The 15,056-nt window shown below is 38.9% G+C and overlaps 1 protein-coding gene across 1 annotated transcript in view; it reads left to right on the top strand.

Moving 5' to 3' along the window:
- dnai4 (dynein axonemal intermediate chain 4) overlaps positions 1-14,027 on the top strand; it is a 116,453-nt gene extending 102,426 nt beyond the window's left edge. The window contains exons 15-18 of the mRNA XM_060829574.1: positions 3,146-3,375; positions 6,470-6,620; positions 9,720-9,833; positions 13,579-14,027. Coding sequence (XP_060685557.1) covers positions 3,146-3,375; positions 6,470-6,620; positions 9,720-9,833; positions 13,579-13,590 — 507 coding nt within the window. The 3' untranslated portion in view covers positions 13,591-14,027. The remainder of the gene's footprint in view (positions 1-3,145; positions 3,376-6,469; positions 6,621-9,719; positions 9,834-13,578) is intronic.
- Positions 14,028-15,056: the final 1,029 nt, after the last annotated feature.

Below are 15,056 nucleotides of genomic sequence, written 5' to 3'. Positions count from 1 at the left end.
ACACAGACGGCTGAGGTTAGAATCGAAGCTGGGTCCCTGACGTTGTGAGGCAGCAGTGCTGACCACTGAGCCACCATGCCGCCCTAGAGACAATCAATGGCATAACACTCACTTTTAGTCAGAATAGGTAAGCAGTGTGCAGGCACCATACAGTGAGGCTTGATGGTTATGATAACTGAGGCCTTGTACTGGCATGGGAGGGCAGGAAACTAACAATAGGCAACTGGATACAAGCTATTATACAAGTTAATATTCTACCCCACAATATGTTTTAGTTATTAATATTTAAAAGATTAAATTATTGATGCCTGTTAAAATAAACGGAATGGTTTGAAGTGTAGTAACAGTATAGCAATATTCTTAGCCTCTGCTGAAGAACTTCCCTTGAGACCTGATGAGGTTGGCCTGATGAGGAGAGGCAAAAGGGAACAGAATCTGTTCGGTTTGTAACATCTTGGTATACTGTATTTGATGAGTTATATTCCTTGTGTGAGCAAGTTATGGTCATCGATTACATTTTAGAATAATGTGGAAAATTGTCCAGGTGATTCTATTAATAGAAAGGGCATGTCTTTAAGTGGAGAAGTAGACCAGCTGTATACCCAGTAGTCATGTTTTTTTCTGTTCCTAACACTGCATCCTTTTTTTTCTATCTGGTCTATGTTCACTTGGGATTCAGTGTAAGCTTTATAAAGTTTTATTGTCATGCGTACTCAAGTAAAAGGATCCAGAAGTACGGTGAAACATGTATGAAGTCGCCATTCTCTGATGCCATCTTAGCTATAAAGTAGAAAAATAAAAATATAAAGTTAAAATTCAACATTTCCTGAGTACTTAGCCATGGTCTCGGATCCGGGCTCTTTCATCCCAACACTGAGACCATCACCAGCACAAAGAAATTGACCAGCCTCACGTCCCTTTGTTGCACCACTGCTGCAGGACTGTGTTGCTATTCTTTGACACCATCCTGTCTCAGTCACCACCACCATGAGACTGCACTGAGCTGACCTTCAACGCAGCCACCAGTGAAGCTGCCGGCTCCTGCACCTTGCACAGGGCCTAAAACTCCTCCCTCTCCCACTATCAGGAACACAATCCCAACTCCGTCTGTATTGCCGCTGGGAACAAACCTTGTCTTCGATGCGCTGAACAACTTGATGCTGTCCACTCCCTCCACAGACGCTATGTAAAGTTAAAGTTAAAAATAAAAGCGGAGAAAGAAGAAGAAGGGAAAAGCTAGTGGAGCAGATAAGCTCTGAGGTCCTGGGCTCATGGTTCTGCATGCTGTGCTGCTACTCTGCTGCCATCTTGACTGGCATCAACTAGAATCCACACTGGGGGTCATCTCATTGCCATTGATGCCTTCTGAGGACAAGAGGGAAGTGAAACAAGAGAAAAAACAAATTAATACAAGTAGCAGATGCATTCCAGCTAAGAAGTCCTACTCTACTACCATCTTGAAATTTAGTCAATATGTCCATATTCCACTTCCAAGTTAACATCAGCAAATTAATTTATGGTTGTGTTCCATCAGGCTGCAGTTGAACTCCCACAGAGATTGCAGACCCTAGGAAAATGGTATGAATGGCCATTTTCAGCCACCTGAACAATGTCATAAAGTGTTATCTGTTCTCCATCGGATTTGCAAAGGGAGAACAACAGAATCTTCATGAATATCAAAGCTTACAGTATGTTTTTCTGAAACTAAAGTGCTGTTAATTGCCAGATTGACATTTAAAATTTTATAGTAACTGCATTGAAAAGTGATTGCAAATATGATAATTACCACATTCATTTTTTTATTGACCTGTTTTAGTACCAGAATCTACTTAGAGCAGTGAGTAGTGTTAAGATTAATGTTGCTGAAAACTATAATCCATATAGATTATGCAATAAACTGAGTGCAACAACTGGTAAAATATGATATGACCTATTTGAGCAAATGCTCCTGCACTCGAGCATTTGGCCATATCAGTTAGGAGTCTTGAGCTACGAAGATGATCTGTGATTTGTTAGCTAAATTCAGATGGGGAGCTTCACAACTATCCTTAGCATTATGACATAATGGGAAAAAAATAGTCTTGGTTAATGCCTGATTGTTGTTCGGTAAACAATTACTTAGTCTCTAAGTAGGTTTTAGGAAAGGACTGCTTTGGATTTGGCTATGATAACTTCAGAGCTCATGAGCCTAGATATGGACTATCTAGGCTCACGTTTAAAAGCGGCCTTTATCCCATTAGCAGTTATTGCTTCTCGGAATAGAAAGATAAAAAGGCAAAAGTCAAGTTTTGAGAACAGTCTCTTTGCCTGTTCAATTCTTAATTTCACTGTACTCCTTCTCAGTTGAGAGGATTGGAAATTGGGTATTTGCACATTTCTTCAAGTATAGAAAAACCTGAACAATGATAAGTTTAGAATTCACTGGGAGTCATCAAGTTGTGGGTCTACTGATAACGGTTAATTTAATGCTGTAAGTTTATTTCAGTAAATGAAATGTGACCTGTTTTCATGAGAAACCTGAGTGAAGAGCCAGACATTAGAACATGGACATTAGAAAAAATAGAGAGGAACGATGATAATACAAATCTTGAATTTTAGAACTCTTCAAATTATACAAGGAAGAGAACATGGTGGGGGTTAAGGAGTGCCATCTAAATGCAAACAGAATGCTGGTGAAATTTAGTGGATCAGGCAGCTTCTGTGGATAGAAAAACTAAGTTGGCATTTTGATTCTGATACAACATTTTTTTTAGAAGAAAAGTCATGTCAGATTAGAAACATTAACTCTGTTTCTCTCTCCAGAGGTGCTGGTAGATCTGTTGAGTTTCTCCAGCACTTATCTGTTTTTATTTCTGATCTCCAGCATCTGCTATACTTTGCTTTTATTTTAATGAACTCCACAGATTAAAAATTTTGGATTCAAGACCGATAAAGCCAAAGATGATGCAACAAAACTTGTTTGAAGCGGGGGGAAAATGGAGGAAGTAACATGAATGAATATACATTTTCATTAATCTTACTCATTTTAAAAGTGCATTTAAATCTTAGTAATGAATGCATGTGAATAATCAACATCAAGAATATCAAATTTAATGTTATCAATATTTCGTGACAAGTATGAACTGTGTCTTTGTATCTTTTCAAGGGGCCAGTGTATAAAGTAGTATGGTCACCATTTTCTGCAGACACTTTTCTGAGCTGCTCTGCTGATTGGTCTATTCATGTATGGAGCCAGGAAACACTAAAGCCCATTCTCCGCTTTTCTTCGACAATCACAAAGGCTGTGCATGACATCATGTGGTCACCAAAGTCCGCCACTGTGTTTGGAGCTGTGAATGAGGACAGAGTGGAAATCTGGGATCTTGCTGTCAGCATGTAAGTATCCAATTTTTAAAAAAAATTGTTGATTAAGAGTCACGGATAATCTTGGAAGAAAATGTTTTTCAATGAAGATAGTTGGTAATAGCAGCATTTGGTGTTGTTACAAAGAAACACAACCTAGAATATCATAAATTTGATTTTTAACTTGCGATAACTTAGTTAAGCTACCCAAGAAAACATTTGAAGTTCTGCAATCAATCTTAGCTACTCTTTAGCTAGGCTGTTAAGGGAGAGGATGGGTAGGAGTGGAGGAGGGAAACTGATGGAAATCAATGTGCTTACTATCCAATGAGCCATGTTTGAAATTGTGCTACACTGACATCAAGTGAAGCCAGGGACTGTTGTTAATCATCACTGTCTAGGATGTGGAGGTGCTGGTGTTGGACAAGGTCAAAAGTCACATGACACCAGGTTACAGTCCAACAGATTTATTTGAAATCACAAGCTTTAGGAGCGCTACCCTTTGTCAGGTGATGTGCAAAGAGCACCCAGGCACAGATTTTATAATCAGAGAGATCGAAAGATCATACAAATGGTGTGAATGGAGGGTAGACAGGTTGAATAATAGGTCTCTGCAGGGGATCAAGAGTGTCAGGCAATGCGAATAAAGAGTCAACAGTTGAATAACATGTGAAGTGATGACTTATAATCTGATTAGTTGAGGCAGAAAGATAATTACAAAAAATTAAAAATAAGGTGGTGCTGGAGACAAACCAAATGACTGGAATAACATGCCAGGTATAAGAGTCACATGCCAAAGATCTAACCAAAGTAACAATTAATCCAAAACTATACAAGCTAATTAAGGTAGAGACAAACATAACAAGTTTTCATGGTGATAGTGTCAAAGCAGAACTGTCAGGAAGATTTTACAGAATATTATGGTGGGGTCACATGTAATGCAACATGAACCTATGATCATGGTTGAGGCCGTCTTCATAGGTATGGGAACTCGGCTACCGGTTTCTGTTCAGCCATTCTGCATTGTTGTATATCTTGGACGCTTACCTGAAAACCTGAATGTCCTTAACTGCTAAAGGTTTCCCCAATTGGCGAGAACATTCCGGTCACATGATTGTTGTGTGGTATCCATCCATCCATTGTTGTAGCTGGATGTCGACATAGTGCTACCGTGAGTAGCATTTGGCATTGCTATGGTATTAATTTGAATCAATCAAGGTAAATGGTAGTGATAGGTGCAAGGCAGCAGGCCACTTAACTATCTGGAGACAAAATGATCGACCTGTTCCAAACTGCAGTCAGAATGGAAAATTCACACTAGTATGGTGCAACAAATACGTTGGCCTGATTTTGAAAATTGCAGTGAGCCGTATTATCTTATGGAATCATTGAATCATACAGCACAGGAACAGACCCTTAAGCCCAACTCTTCCATGCTGACCAGGTTTCCCCAAGCAACTAGTCCCATTTTCCTGCATTTGGCCCTTCCAGCATGTTAGCTCAATGGCTAGCATTGCTGCCTCACAGTGCTAGGGACTTGGGTTCAATTCGAGTCTCACGCGAATGTCTGTGTGGAGTTTGCACATTCTTCCTGTGTCTGTGTGGGTTTACTCTGGGTGCTCTGGCCATACTATGTTGCCTATAGTGCTCAGGGATGGGTGGGTTAGTCGGGGATAAATATCGAGTTGGGGATTGGGTCTGGATGGGTTACTCTTTGGAGAGTCACTGAGGACTTGTTGGACCTAATGGCCCATTTCCACACTGTAGGGATTCTATTTTATCCCTCTAAACCTTTCCTATCCACCTACCCATCCAAATGACTTTTAAATGTTGTGATTGTAATCGCTTCTGGCAGCCCTTTCCATGATATGCACTACCCTCTGTGCAAAAAAGGTGCCCCTCACGGCCATTTTAAGTCTATCCCCTGTCAACTTAAATCTATGCCCTGTAGTTTTGGACTCCCTTCCCTAGGGAAAAGATCTTAGCCACTCACCTTATCGATGCCCCTCATAATTTTATAAACCTCTATCAGGTGACCTCTCAGCCTTCCCCATTCCATTGAGGTTAAAGCAAGAACATTCTTTATTATTAAATGTATGCAGTGCTTTCAATGTTTTTGGAACATCAATTATTCAATTATTCTGAAGATTCTGGGCAGAGAAATGGCAGATGGAGTTTAATCAAGAGTGCGGTGATGCATTTCGGGAGGTCAAATCCAAGAGGAAAATATCCAGTAAATGACAGGAACCTTAGAAGCATTAATGTATAGAGAGGATCTTTGGCGTAAATCCATAGCTCCCTGTAAGTGGCAACACAAGGTGGTAAAGAAGGCATATGGCATGCTTGCCTTCATTGGTCAGGGTATTGAATATAAACTATGGAAAGTCATATTGCAGCTTTATGAAACTTTAGTTGGGCCACATTTGGAGTATAGTGTACAGTTCTGGTCACTATATATTATAGGAAGAATATGGAAGCTTTGGAAATAAGTGCAAAAGATGTTTACCAGGATGTCACCTGGATTTGACTATATTAGCTATAAGGAAAAGGAGGACAAGTTTTGACTGTTTTTGTTAGAGCATTAGAGGCTGAGGGGGCAGGTGCCTAGAACTTGCTGCCAGAACATTGTAGAAGCCGATACGATTACATTTAGACAAGAGGCATTTAGACATTAGCAGGCAGAGAATAGAGGGATACGGATTGTATGCAGACGGGATTAGTTTAGAATGGCATCGTGGTTACACATACACATAGTGGGCTGAAGAGCCTATTCATTTGCTATTGCTATATAAGCAAATACAATAGCAAGGTACATGTCATCATATCTGTAACCTTATAGGGTTTTAAATATCACATTCTAAAGTGCAACTCAAAGTTAGCAATTTATAAGAGTTTGAACAGAGACTTTACCGATTTTCATTCTTATTTATTCAACGTAGTCTGAATAACAACTTAGAGGTTAGTGCTTACAAACCACGACATATGTGGTCAAATTAAAAAATATAGATTGTAAAATTTATATTCCATTGATTTCAAATTGTATTCCTTTGTAGTAAACACAGAATTATCAGAACAAACGATCAATACATTAATTCTTTACTCATTTGGCTTTAACATCCTTTGATAGATTGGATCCTGTTATTATCTGTCAAGCTAATGAAGGATCAAGTTTATCCACCATACTCTTTGCTAAAAATACAGACTGTGTTCTCATTGGTGACAGCAATGGTGAAGTTATCATATATGAGCTCCTTAATATGCATCAGCAGGAAGATTCTGTAAGTTTCATTTATGTGCTGTACTTTACAACATCATATGAATTTCTCTCTTCTAAATGTATCTCCAATATTTATATTTGAGTGAAATATCTTTTATGATTTGGTATGCAAATTATTGTTGATTATACACATAAATGTTCACACATACTTGAATGTAACAATTAAATTTGAAAATAGCTGATATTTTCCATTGCATATTGAACCTAAGTTTGAGACAAAAATATTGCAGATGTTGGAATCCAAAGTAGACAAACAGGAGGCTTGAGGAACACATCGAGCCAGGCAGCAGCAGGAGGTGGAGAACTCGGCATTTCGGGTATAACTCTTCTTCAGGAATGGAGGTGGGGGTAGGGAGAGCTGAGGATAAAGGGGTAGAGGGTCGGAATGTAAGAATGATAGGTGAATACAGGTGGTCGATACTACTTGGTTGGTCATGGGAGGAACAAATCCAGAGGTAGCTGGAAGGAAGAGTCAGTAGGAGGAATGGAAGGGAGGAGGCAGGGCTGGAGAGGGAATCAAGGGATGGGTGGAAAGTTTATTTGAAATTGGAGAATTCAGTGTTTAGTCCTCCAGCTGTAGGCTGCCCAGGTGGAAGGTGAGGTGTTGTTCCTCCAATTTGCGGTCTGATTCATTGTAGCAATCAAGGAGGCCAAGGATTGACAAGTCGGAGAGGGATTGGGAAGGGGAGTTGAAATAGCTGGTGACTGAGAAGTCAGGCTGGCCTTTAGAGGCCAAGCTGAGATGCTCGGCGAAACGTTCCCTTAGTTTACATTTGGTCTCACCAATGTAGAGAAATCCACATCGGGTGCACCGGATGCAGTAAACAAGGATGAAGGAGAGGCAGGTGAATCTCTGTTTTACCTGGAAGGTGTTAGGGAGAGTGGCGCGAATCAAGAAGTGACAACGTCACCTTCACAGTATTAAACACCAAAAAAAGCATTTATCCTCCAACTTCCAAATAACAATAGTGAATTATAGATCTTCTTCATAGGTTGCTTTTGCAGCTAGGGTCCCCTTCCTTGGCTCATGTATAATGACTAAATGCCAAGAATGGGCTACCTATACCCTAGTGTAAATGTCAGGGCTAAGTCCACCTCTGCTGTGCTGGATTGCACTACTTCACCTTTTTGAGTGACAATCAGTTAATTGGTATGAGGTGGGTCTTCCGCCCCTCTCCAGGAAGATGTGTCAGCCTACATTTCCTTTCATTTCTCCAACTGCTGTACAAACCTCTGAGGTCCACATGTGGAATTGGCTGGAGAAACCAGAAGTAAATGCAATCAGTGTGCATTTACCCTCAGAGTGGCTGTTGGGCTGTGCATCCATGCAGTTTAGAGGGAAGATTTGTCTTGCCTCAAAAAGCTGCTTGCCAGTTGGAGATCAGTGGCTGTATGCCTCAATAGGACTGGTGACCAATGCAGATACTGCAGGAGGCCAGAAAGTAAAAAGAGCCACTGATCCACCAAATCTAGATAAGTCCAGGATCTTGTCCAAGCCAGTGAGGAGAGCTGTTAGGTGGGATACCATATTAGACTGGAACAGTGGATGCAAGGAGGCAAAATTTTGTGAGAGAGATCTCCTCTGATTAGCATAAGGGTCTCACCGTACCCAACCTTTCACTGCCCACTGAACCTGCTGATCAACGTATGAGTACAAGCCACTTCTGCTGCCCATTAATCAGATTGGTGACATGATTAAGCCCTTAATTTGGCATTAATTTCCCACGTAAAGGCTTAAATTAAGCCATAGGTGAAGAGCACCTTCCCCACCCCCAACCATATCTCCCCTACCTCCATAATATAACTTCTAAAAGCATGGCATCTTAATTTATGGGCTCACCCACCTGTTTTCCCCTACATACCTGGCTTGTAGAATTCATTCAATGGTGCTTCCATGCAACCTGGGGCATTCCCACACAGTGGAGTGACTGCTCTATTTCCACAAAATGTGACAGCCTGGATAGATGGCCCTCAGTTTGCCCTTTCATTGAGGCCTTCATTGACTAAATTAACTGTGTATTTTCTGTAGGCAGGTGACTGAGCCACTGCTGATTCCTGCTGCTGGTAAAATCACTGGCATCTTACCAAAACCAGCAGCCCTCTAGCCTGCCACTTGGGGTGAGAAAAATCTCACCCTTATTCTTATAACAAACACGTACCTTGTAACATCAATAATCTGAATTATTGCATGTGTACAAGAAGCAAAAGCCATTATTGTAGGGGTGATCTTGCACTCACACTTGATCATGGCAAGGCAGAAATGTGAGTCATTTCATTTTGCATCCCCTTTGCATGTGGCTGCCATGTTGGGATCCTGCTATAACAAGACATCCTTAATAGTCTTTTCTTATTTTGCACTCTGCCTCCTTAAGAAGAGAGTTTTGAAAAGAGTGCAGATACTCTAATGCTAAATTGACCTTCAGACTGGAGTTGGAGGATCAGGTGTTCAAGCCTACATCACCCCATCCACCATAACGCACTGGAGCATTAAGCCAAGGATATATTAGCTCCCAAGTTTGAAATGCATGCGTCGATTTTGTGTCCTGCCCAAATACATCAAGAATGATGTCTATCATGGCTGCAGTTATGTGACCCCACTACTGAAATTCAAACAAGACCTGACTGCCAAAATAGTTCAAGCATCAAACAAATTATATTACGTTGGCAGTCCCCTTGCCCTACTCACCCAATAATTGCTTAGACTAGACTTCAACTCTAATCTTACTTCAACTTAGTATTAGTAATAACCATAATATTAGTCAGGATGATTTTTCCCTTCTGCGGGAAATTCCCATGTTAACTGCACTTCACTATGTTATGATATATATATATTCATCTTTCATGTTATCATTTACCCAGTACTGAAGTATGAAGTTTGCTTGTGAATAAGTTTTAGTTGGTTTTCAACATATTGGACTTCCACAATGCTTATTCACTCTCTAATGATGTGCAGCAATGCCTCATGAATTTCTGAGTAATCTGGGATAAATAACATCCACTTTTGGTGATTTTGAAGTTTTCAGCCTTAATAATTGTCCAGGGCTTCAATTACACTTGTATCACAGTCGTTAATGCTGTTTTGTTTTCTCTGCAACCACAGTTGTCCGTGCTCGATAGCATCATTTCAGCCACATTGACCAGCCAAATTATGAGCGATTCTTACAAAGATTCATCAGAGGAGCCAACTACTCCTGCTACTAATATATGTGATACAGTTGAGTGACTTTTTTTAAAAAATTAAGATAAAACCAAAAGTGATTTAACAATCGTTAAATTCACTAATCTGTACATTAATTCTTACATGTTTGAATTATTTTGAATTGATTATATTTGTAAAGAATATTTTGCAGCACTTCTCCAGATGAGTGTTATTCTACAATACTTGTATTATTTTCACATTGTATCAACAAACAAAAAAACTTAAACTGGTAGATTGGAATCAGTCACTTTGGTTAATTTGACAAGCTTAATTAATGCATAAGTTAACAATATTTAATATATTATCAGTTACTGTTGCAGTTACTCCTCAATAGTAGGAAATATTAAGAAAATGAGAGGTAATTAACTGAGTAAATTTGATTTTAGAGTTATCATTGTTTGCTTCAGATGGGATTGAAGTCATCACTTAGTTCTTTTCACCCTGGGGAACATGCTGTACTAGATAGACATTGTTTGGCATTATGGCACCCTTGACTTTGTGCAGATTGTTTTAGCTTTCCCAAATAACATTCACTCATGAACATCTTATCAATAAATCAATCGAAAGGTAAGATGGGATTTTATCAGAATTATTGATCCAAAGCATTGTAAAGATACAACAGAACATGCAGTTTGAAATCAGTTCAATTTTGGCAATTTAATAGGATAAATTTCCATCTTCACCACCTGGGTGGAAATCTGACAGTAGCTCAGACCTTTATTATAGAACCAATCTGATTTTCATCTATTTATTTCAATAGATCAAAGTCAGGTGTGTTCTACAATGGATTGACAACCACTAAGCGTGTTTATCATTTAGATGTGCAGACAACAAAATTACCTCCGTGTTCTTTCAAGCATTAGCTTTGAATTACATCTGGATCAAGATCATGTTTTCTGATGTAGATGTAACATTAAGAAAGTTTGGGAGGTACTTATTTAGAATATTATCAAAGCACACCAGGGCAGTTGTATCCATCATAGAGGTATTCATATTCTATGGTCAGGTTAGCTCATGGCTGAAAAATGTGAGGTTAAATGTTGTTGTTATTATGTATTGATTCAACCAGTTTATCCAACACGTAGTTGTCCAAACAGACCAGCATGTTCAAATACTATTGAATTAACTGATTTCAGTTGTATTAACAACATGCATTCTGAAGCTTCCCCAATTTGTATGTTCCCCAATCCTCCTCCTTGCTGAAATCCCCTGCTTCCTACCACTTCTGCTTGCTAATGCTTCACCACCCAACTCTTCTGTTCATCATTCCTCCCACAGGCTATCCCTTCCACTCAGTGTCACTCCTGCCCATTGCCTATCCCTAGTATTTCGATTAGCCTACTGACTCCATTACTTATTTTATCTCTATTACTGTCCCTGCACTAAGCTCTCAAAGGGACAGTTCAAGAGAAGAAAGCAGTAAAGTGAGATGGAGCCGATGAGGAAAATGCCAATCATTAGAGATGAGAGATACAAGGATCAAGGAGTGAGAGAGGCCGTGAGTGGGAGGATTGACAAGTGTAAAAGTTAAAATTAGCATGTCAGTCAGCAGGAAGGTCAAGGAACACAAGATCTACAATTGGGAAGGTCAAGGAACAGGAGATTGTTGAACTAGAGAGTCCAGGAGAGAGCAAGTGCAGTTGGCAAGAGTGTTGGCAAGTAAAAGAGGCAGTGAGTGGGAGAATCAGTAGGCAGGAAGTAAGTTAGCATATTTCTTTTATACTGCAAATTTACACTGTTATAAAATTATTTCAGTTTTAAATATTAAGTTTAAGAATGTACAATTTTTCAACTTATAGGATATTATGTTTTAATTGTTTTTCTTAGGTTCTGTCAAACATTATACCAAAGTAGCTCCAGTTAGCAGTAATAGGAAAATCTGATTTGCTTAAAATTTTTCATTTTTTACATACACACTATTAAGTGAGGAATTACTGTGGGTGGTTAGTGGATGCTTTGGCTTCATTCTAACAGCACATTGTGTGCCAGTATTCTTGGCTCTACGTTTGGAAGACAACGAATTGAGAAGGGAATTGCAAGTGCCAAAGGAGGATCTTACCTAAACATATTACAAAAATTAATCTGATAGTGTGACAGATAAACAGTACATTAATAATCCTGGCATCACAGTTTTTATATCCTAAATATTTGCTCAATTACCATGCGTAATGCATTCTAGACCCATAGCAAATACTATTGTACAGAGTTTATTTTCTTTAGTCAATATTGTGCACATTGGACATCACACAACATCTTCCATCACTTTTCCATTTGTCCAATGACTCTGACCCCTGACCCAGCTGCATGGGAATTGACAATGGCAAACTCAGCCCTATCGATCCTGCAAAATTGTATTTACTAATTCGGTCAACTGTCCACAGACTAGTCAAGCAACAATCCAAAATTATACATGAACAGAATTAGGCTATTTGGCCCACTGAGTCTGCTCCATCATTTGATCATGACTGATCTGTTTCTCAAACCCATTTTCCTCCCCCACCCCCAACCATTGATTCCCTGACCAATCAAGAACCTATCTGTCTCTGTCTTAAATACACTTAATGACTAGGCTTCGATAGCCTTAAACAGCAATACATTCCGCAGATTTGCACTCTCTGGCAGAGGAAATTCCTTCTCATATCAGCTCTAAAGGGTCATGCCTTCACTCTGAGACTATATCTTCGAGTCTTAATCTCTCCTACTAGTGGAAACATTTTCACCACATTCACTCTATCCAGTCCTCTCAGTATTCTGTAAGTTTCAATGAGACTACCCCCCCCCCACCCACCCCCACCCCCCCCCCCCCCCCACCCCCACCCCCATCCTTCTAAGCTCCACTAGGTATAGACCCAGAGTCCTCAACCACTCCTCATTTGACAAGCCCTTCATTCCCATCACCATTCTTGTAAACCTCCTTTAGTACCCCCTCCAAGGGGGAAGGCACATCCTTCCTTAGATATAGGGCCCAAAACTGCTCACAATATTCCAGATGTGATCTGACTCGAGCCTTATACAACCTCAGAAGTGCATGCCTGCTCTTGTATTTTACTTGAAATGAATGCTAACATTTCATTTGTCTTTCGATCTGCAACTGAACCTGTTATGTTAACCTTAAGAGAATCTTGAATGAGAACTCCCAAATCCCCTGTGCTTCAAATTTCCAAAGCAGCTCCCCATTTAGAAAATACTCTATGCTTCTATACTAAAGTACATTACCTCACACTTTCCCATACTGTATTCCATCTACCACTTTTTTGCCGACTTTTCTAGCCTGTCTACATCATTTACAAACATTTAATACTTAATGCCTCAAACTTGCACAAACCACAATGAATACTGAAGTCAAAAGACAGGAGTTCCTTCCCACACTGCACTGAATTACCATTTGCCCCAAATTTCCAACTGCTGCACTCTGTTCTGCAAGCTTCTATGTTCATCAACAAAGGCAACACTTACATCTGAAATATTTTATATAGTGATGAATAAAAATTCTAAAGACTGCATTATGGCTAACTGCTGAAGATTTTTCCTTCAAATCTTTAATGAAGTCTAGGAGAAGTGAATAATTAACTTGCTATCCGTTTATAGCCTTAAGCAGCTTAAGCAGACTTCAGGAGCTCTCCAATGATTTGTCATATTGGCTGCACGCATGCAGTAATATTTTTGACACCATATTCTCACAAGAGAACATTGTATATAGTTATATGTAAAATTGCAACTATTTTAAGTATGCTAAGTAATGATTTCTTTAAAATCTCAGGTGTTATCCTAGACTGTATCAGCAGACGATTCCTGCATGGAGGGAGTTACTACTGAGCCCAATTCTGTCTTCTTCAATATCCAAACATAGCCATATTACTATTAATGGATCAGAAGATGGATGCCACTGGACATTTTTCTTCAATTCATAGTCCAGGAATGCTTTGTATCCAAATTACTGCCCTAGCTGAAATTAACTCAATGCAAGTTTTCTCACTGAGAGTTCGAAGAATTAGAAAGATTGGATGGATCTTCATATTATTATACATTAGTGTAATGTTTTGCACCCAAAGTGTTTTTTTATATATAGATTGTGCAGTCATATCAAACTACTATTGCAAGACAAATTTATCACCAGTGAAGTCAAAAAGAAATCCATCGTGGCCTAAATGGAACTGTATTGGCAATAGATCTATTTGTCGTGTGTAAAGTCTTCAATGGTTTTATATTAACCAGATTTACAGATTCAAAATGTTGTAATTGTATAATTTCAAGGTTGAATTTTAACTTGTTAAAATATTAACATGTACCACTTTAAATATGTTAAAAGAAATAAATTTTACAGATAATAAGCTATTAACCTAACTTTTTCTCTTTTCAATTTAAGAAGTGAAAATTTTTTATTCAATTCTAATTTTAATCGCTGATATGCAAATAACATTTTCAGATTTTCTGTGATCAAATAAACCTTTCCATATGTGAGGTACAAAAATTCATTTTTGGTAACAATAGAGTATGCATTGACCAAATAACATTGAATAGTAAAGGTCTGAGTTCTCCTGAACAAAATTGCAGCTTTTAAAATCTATTTTCTACACTAACAAGACTTGTATGTAGAGGTCAGTTAGATCCACAGTTTGTGTCTCCAATTTGGTGCCAAAGCAAAGGGAAGCCACCTTATTATCATTATTCTTTATTTGGCATGAAGGATATTTAGTGCAGAAATATGTTACTGCAAGCCTGCATTTCTTAAAGGAACAGCGTCTGAAGGTAACCGAAGACCAGTAAAAGACCAGAAACATGAAAATAAAGAGAAACAGAAGCCCAAAAATAAAAGAGTAAAAGAAGATTAAATTAAAACCAGTAAAAGCAACAAGCTAACACTGCACTGTACTTCCAAGATTTTAACGGTCTTTAATTTGACTTGCAAGGCAAACATTTTATTATGGCCTTGGAAGCACAAAACACTTGCACTGAATTTCAACTTTGAAACAGCATGTACAGTTTTATTTTACAAATCAAGCACTGGGAAGAGAGCTCTGAAAATTTTGTTTCAAACCAACAAGGAGAAGATTGACAGCATTAATATGTACTGTCTTTCCAAGGATGATCAGAAATGCCTAGAAAAGATTTGGAAAGTAACCATTCAATGTAATAATTAATTTCTGAATAACCAGGCTTCAACACATGTCATACAGGCTAAAACCCCAAGAGACTGTTGACGAATTATTTGAAGACACCGAAGCAAAGGGCATCAGT

Source organism: Hemiscyllium ocellatum, chromosome 9 (genome assembly GCF_020745735.1).
Source record: "Hemiscyllium ocellatum isolate sHemOce1 chromosome 9, sHemOce1.pat.X.cur, whole genome shotgun sequence".
Classification (NCBI taxonomy): Eukaryota; Metazoa; Chordata; class Chondrichthyes; order Orectolobiformes; family Hemiscylliidae; genus Hemiscyllium; species Hemiscyllium ocellatum.
This window is presented reverse-complemented; position numbering and strand designations above follow the sequence as displayed.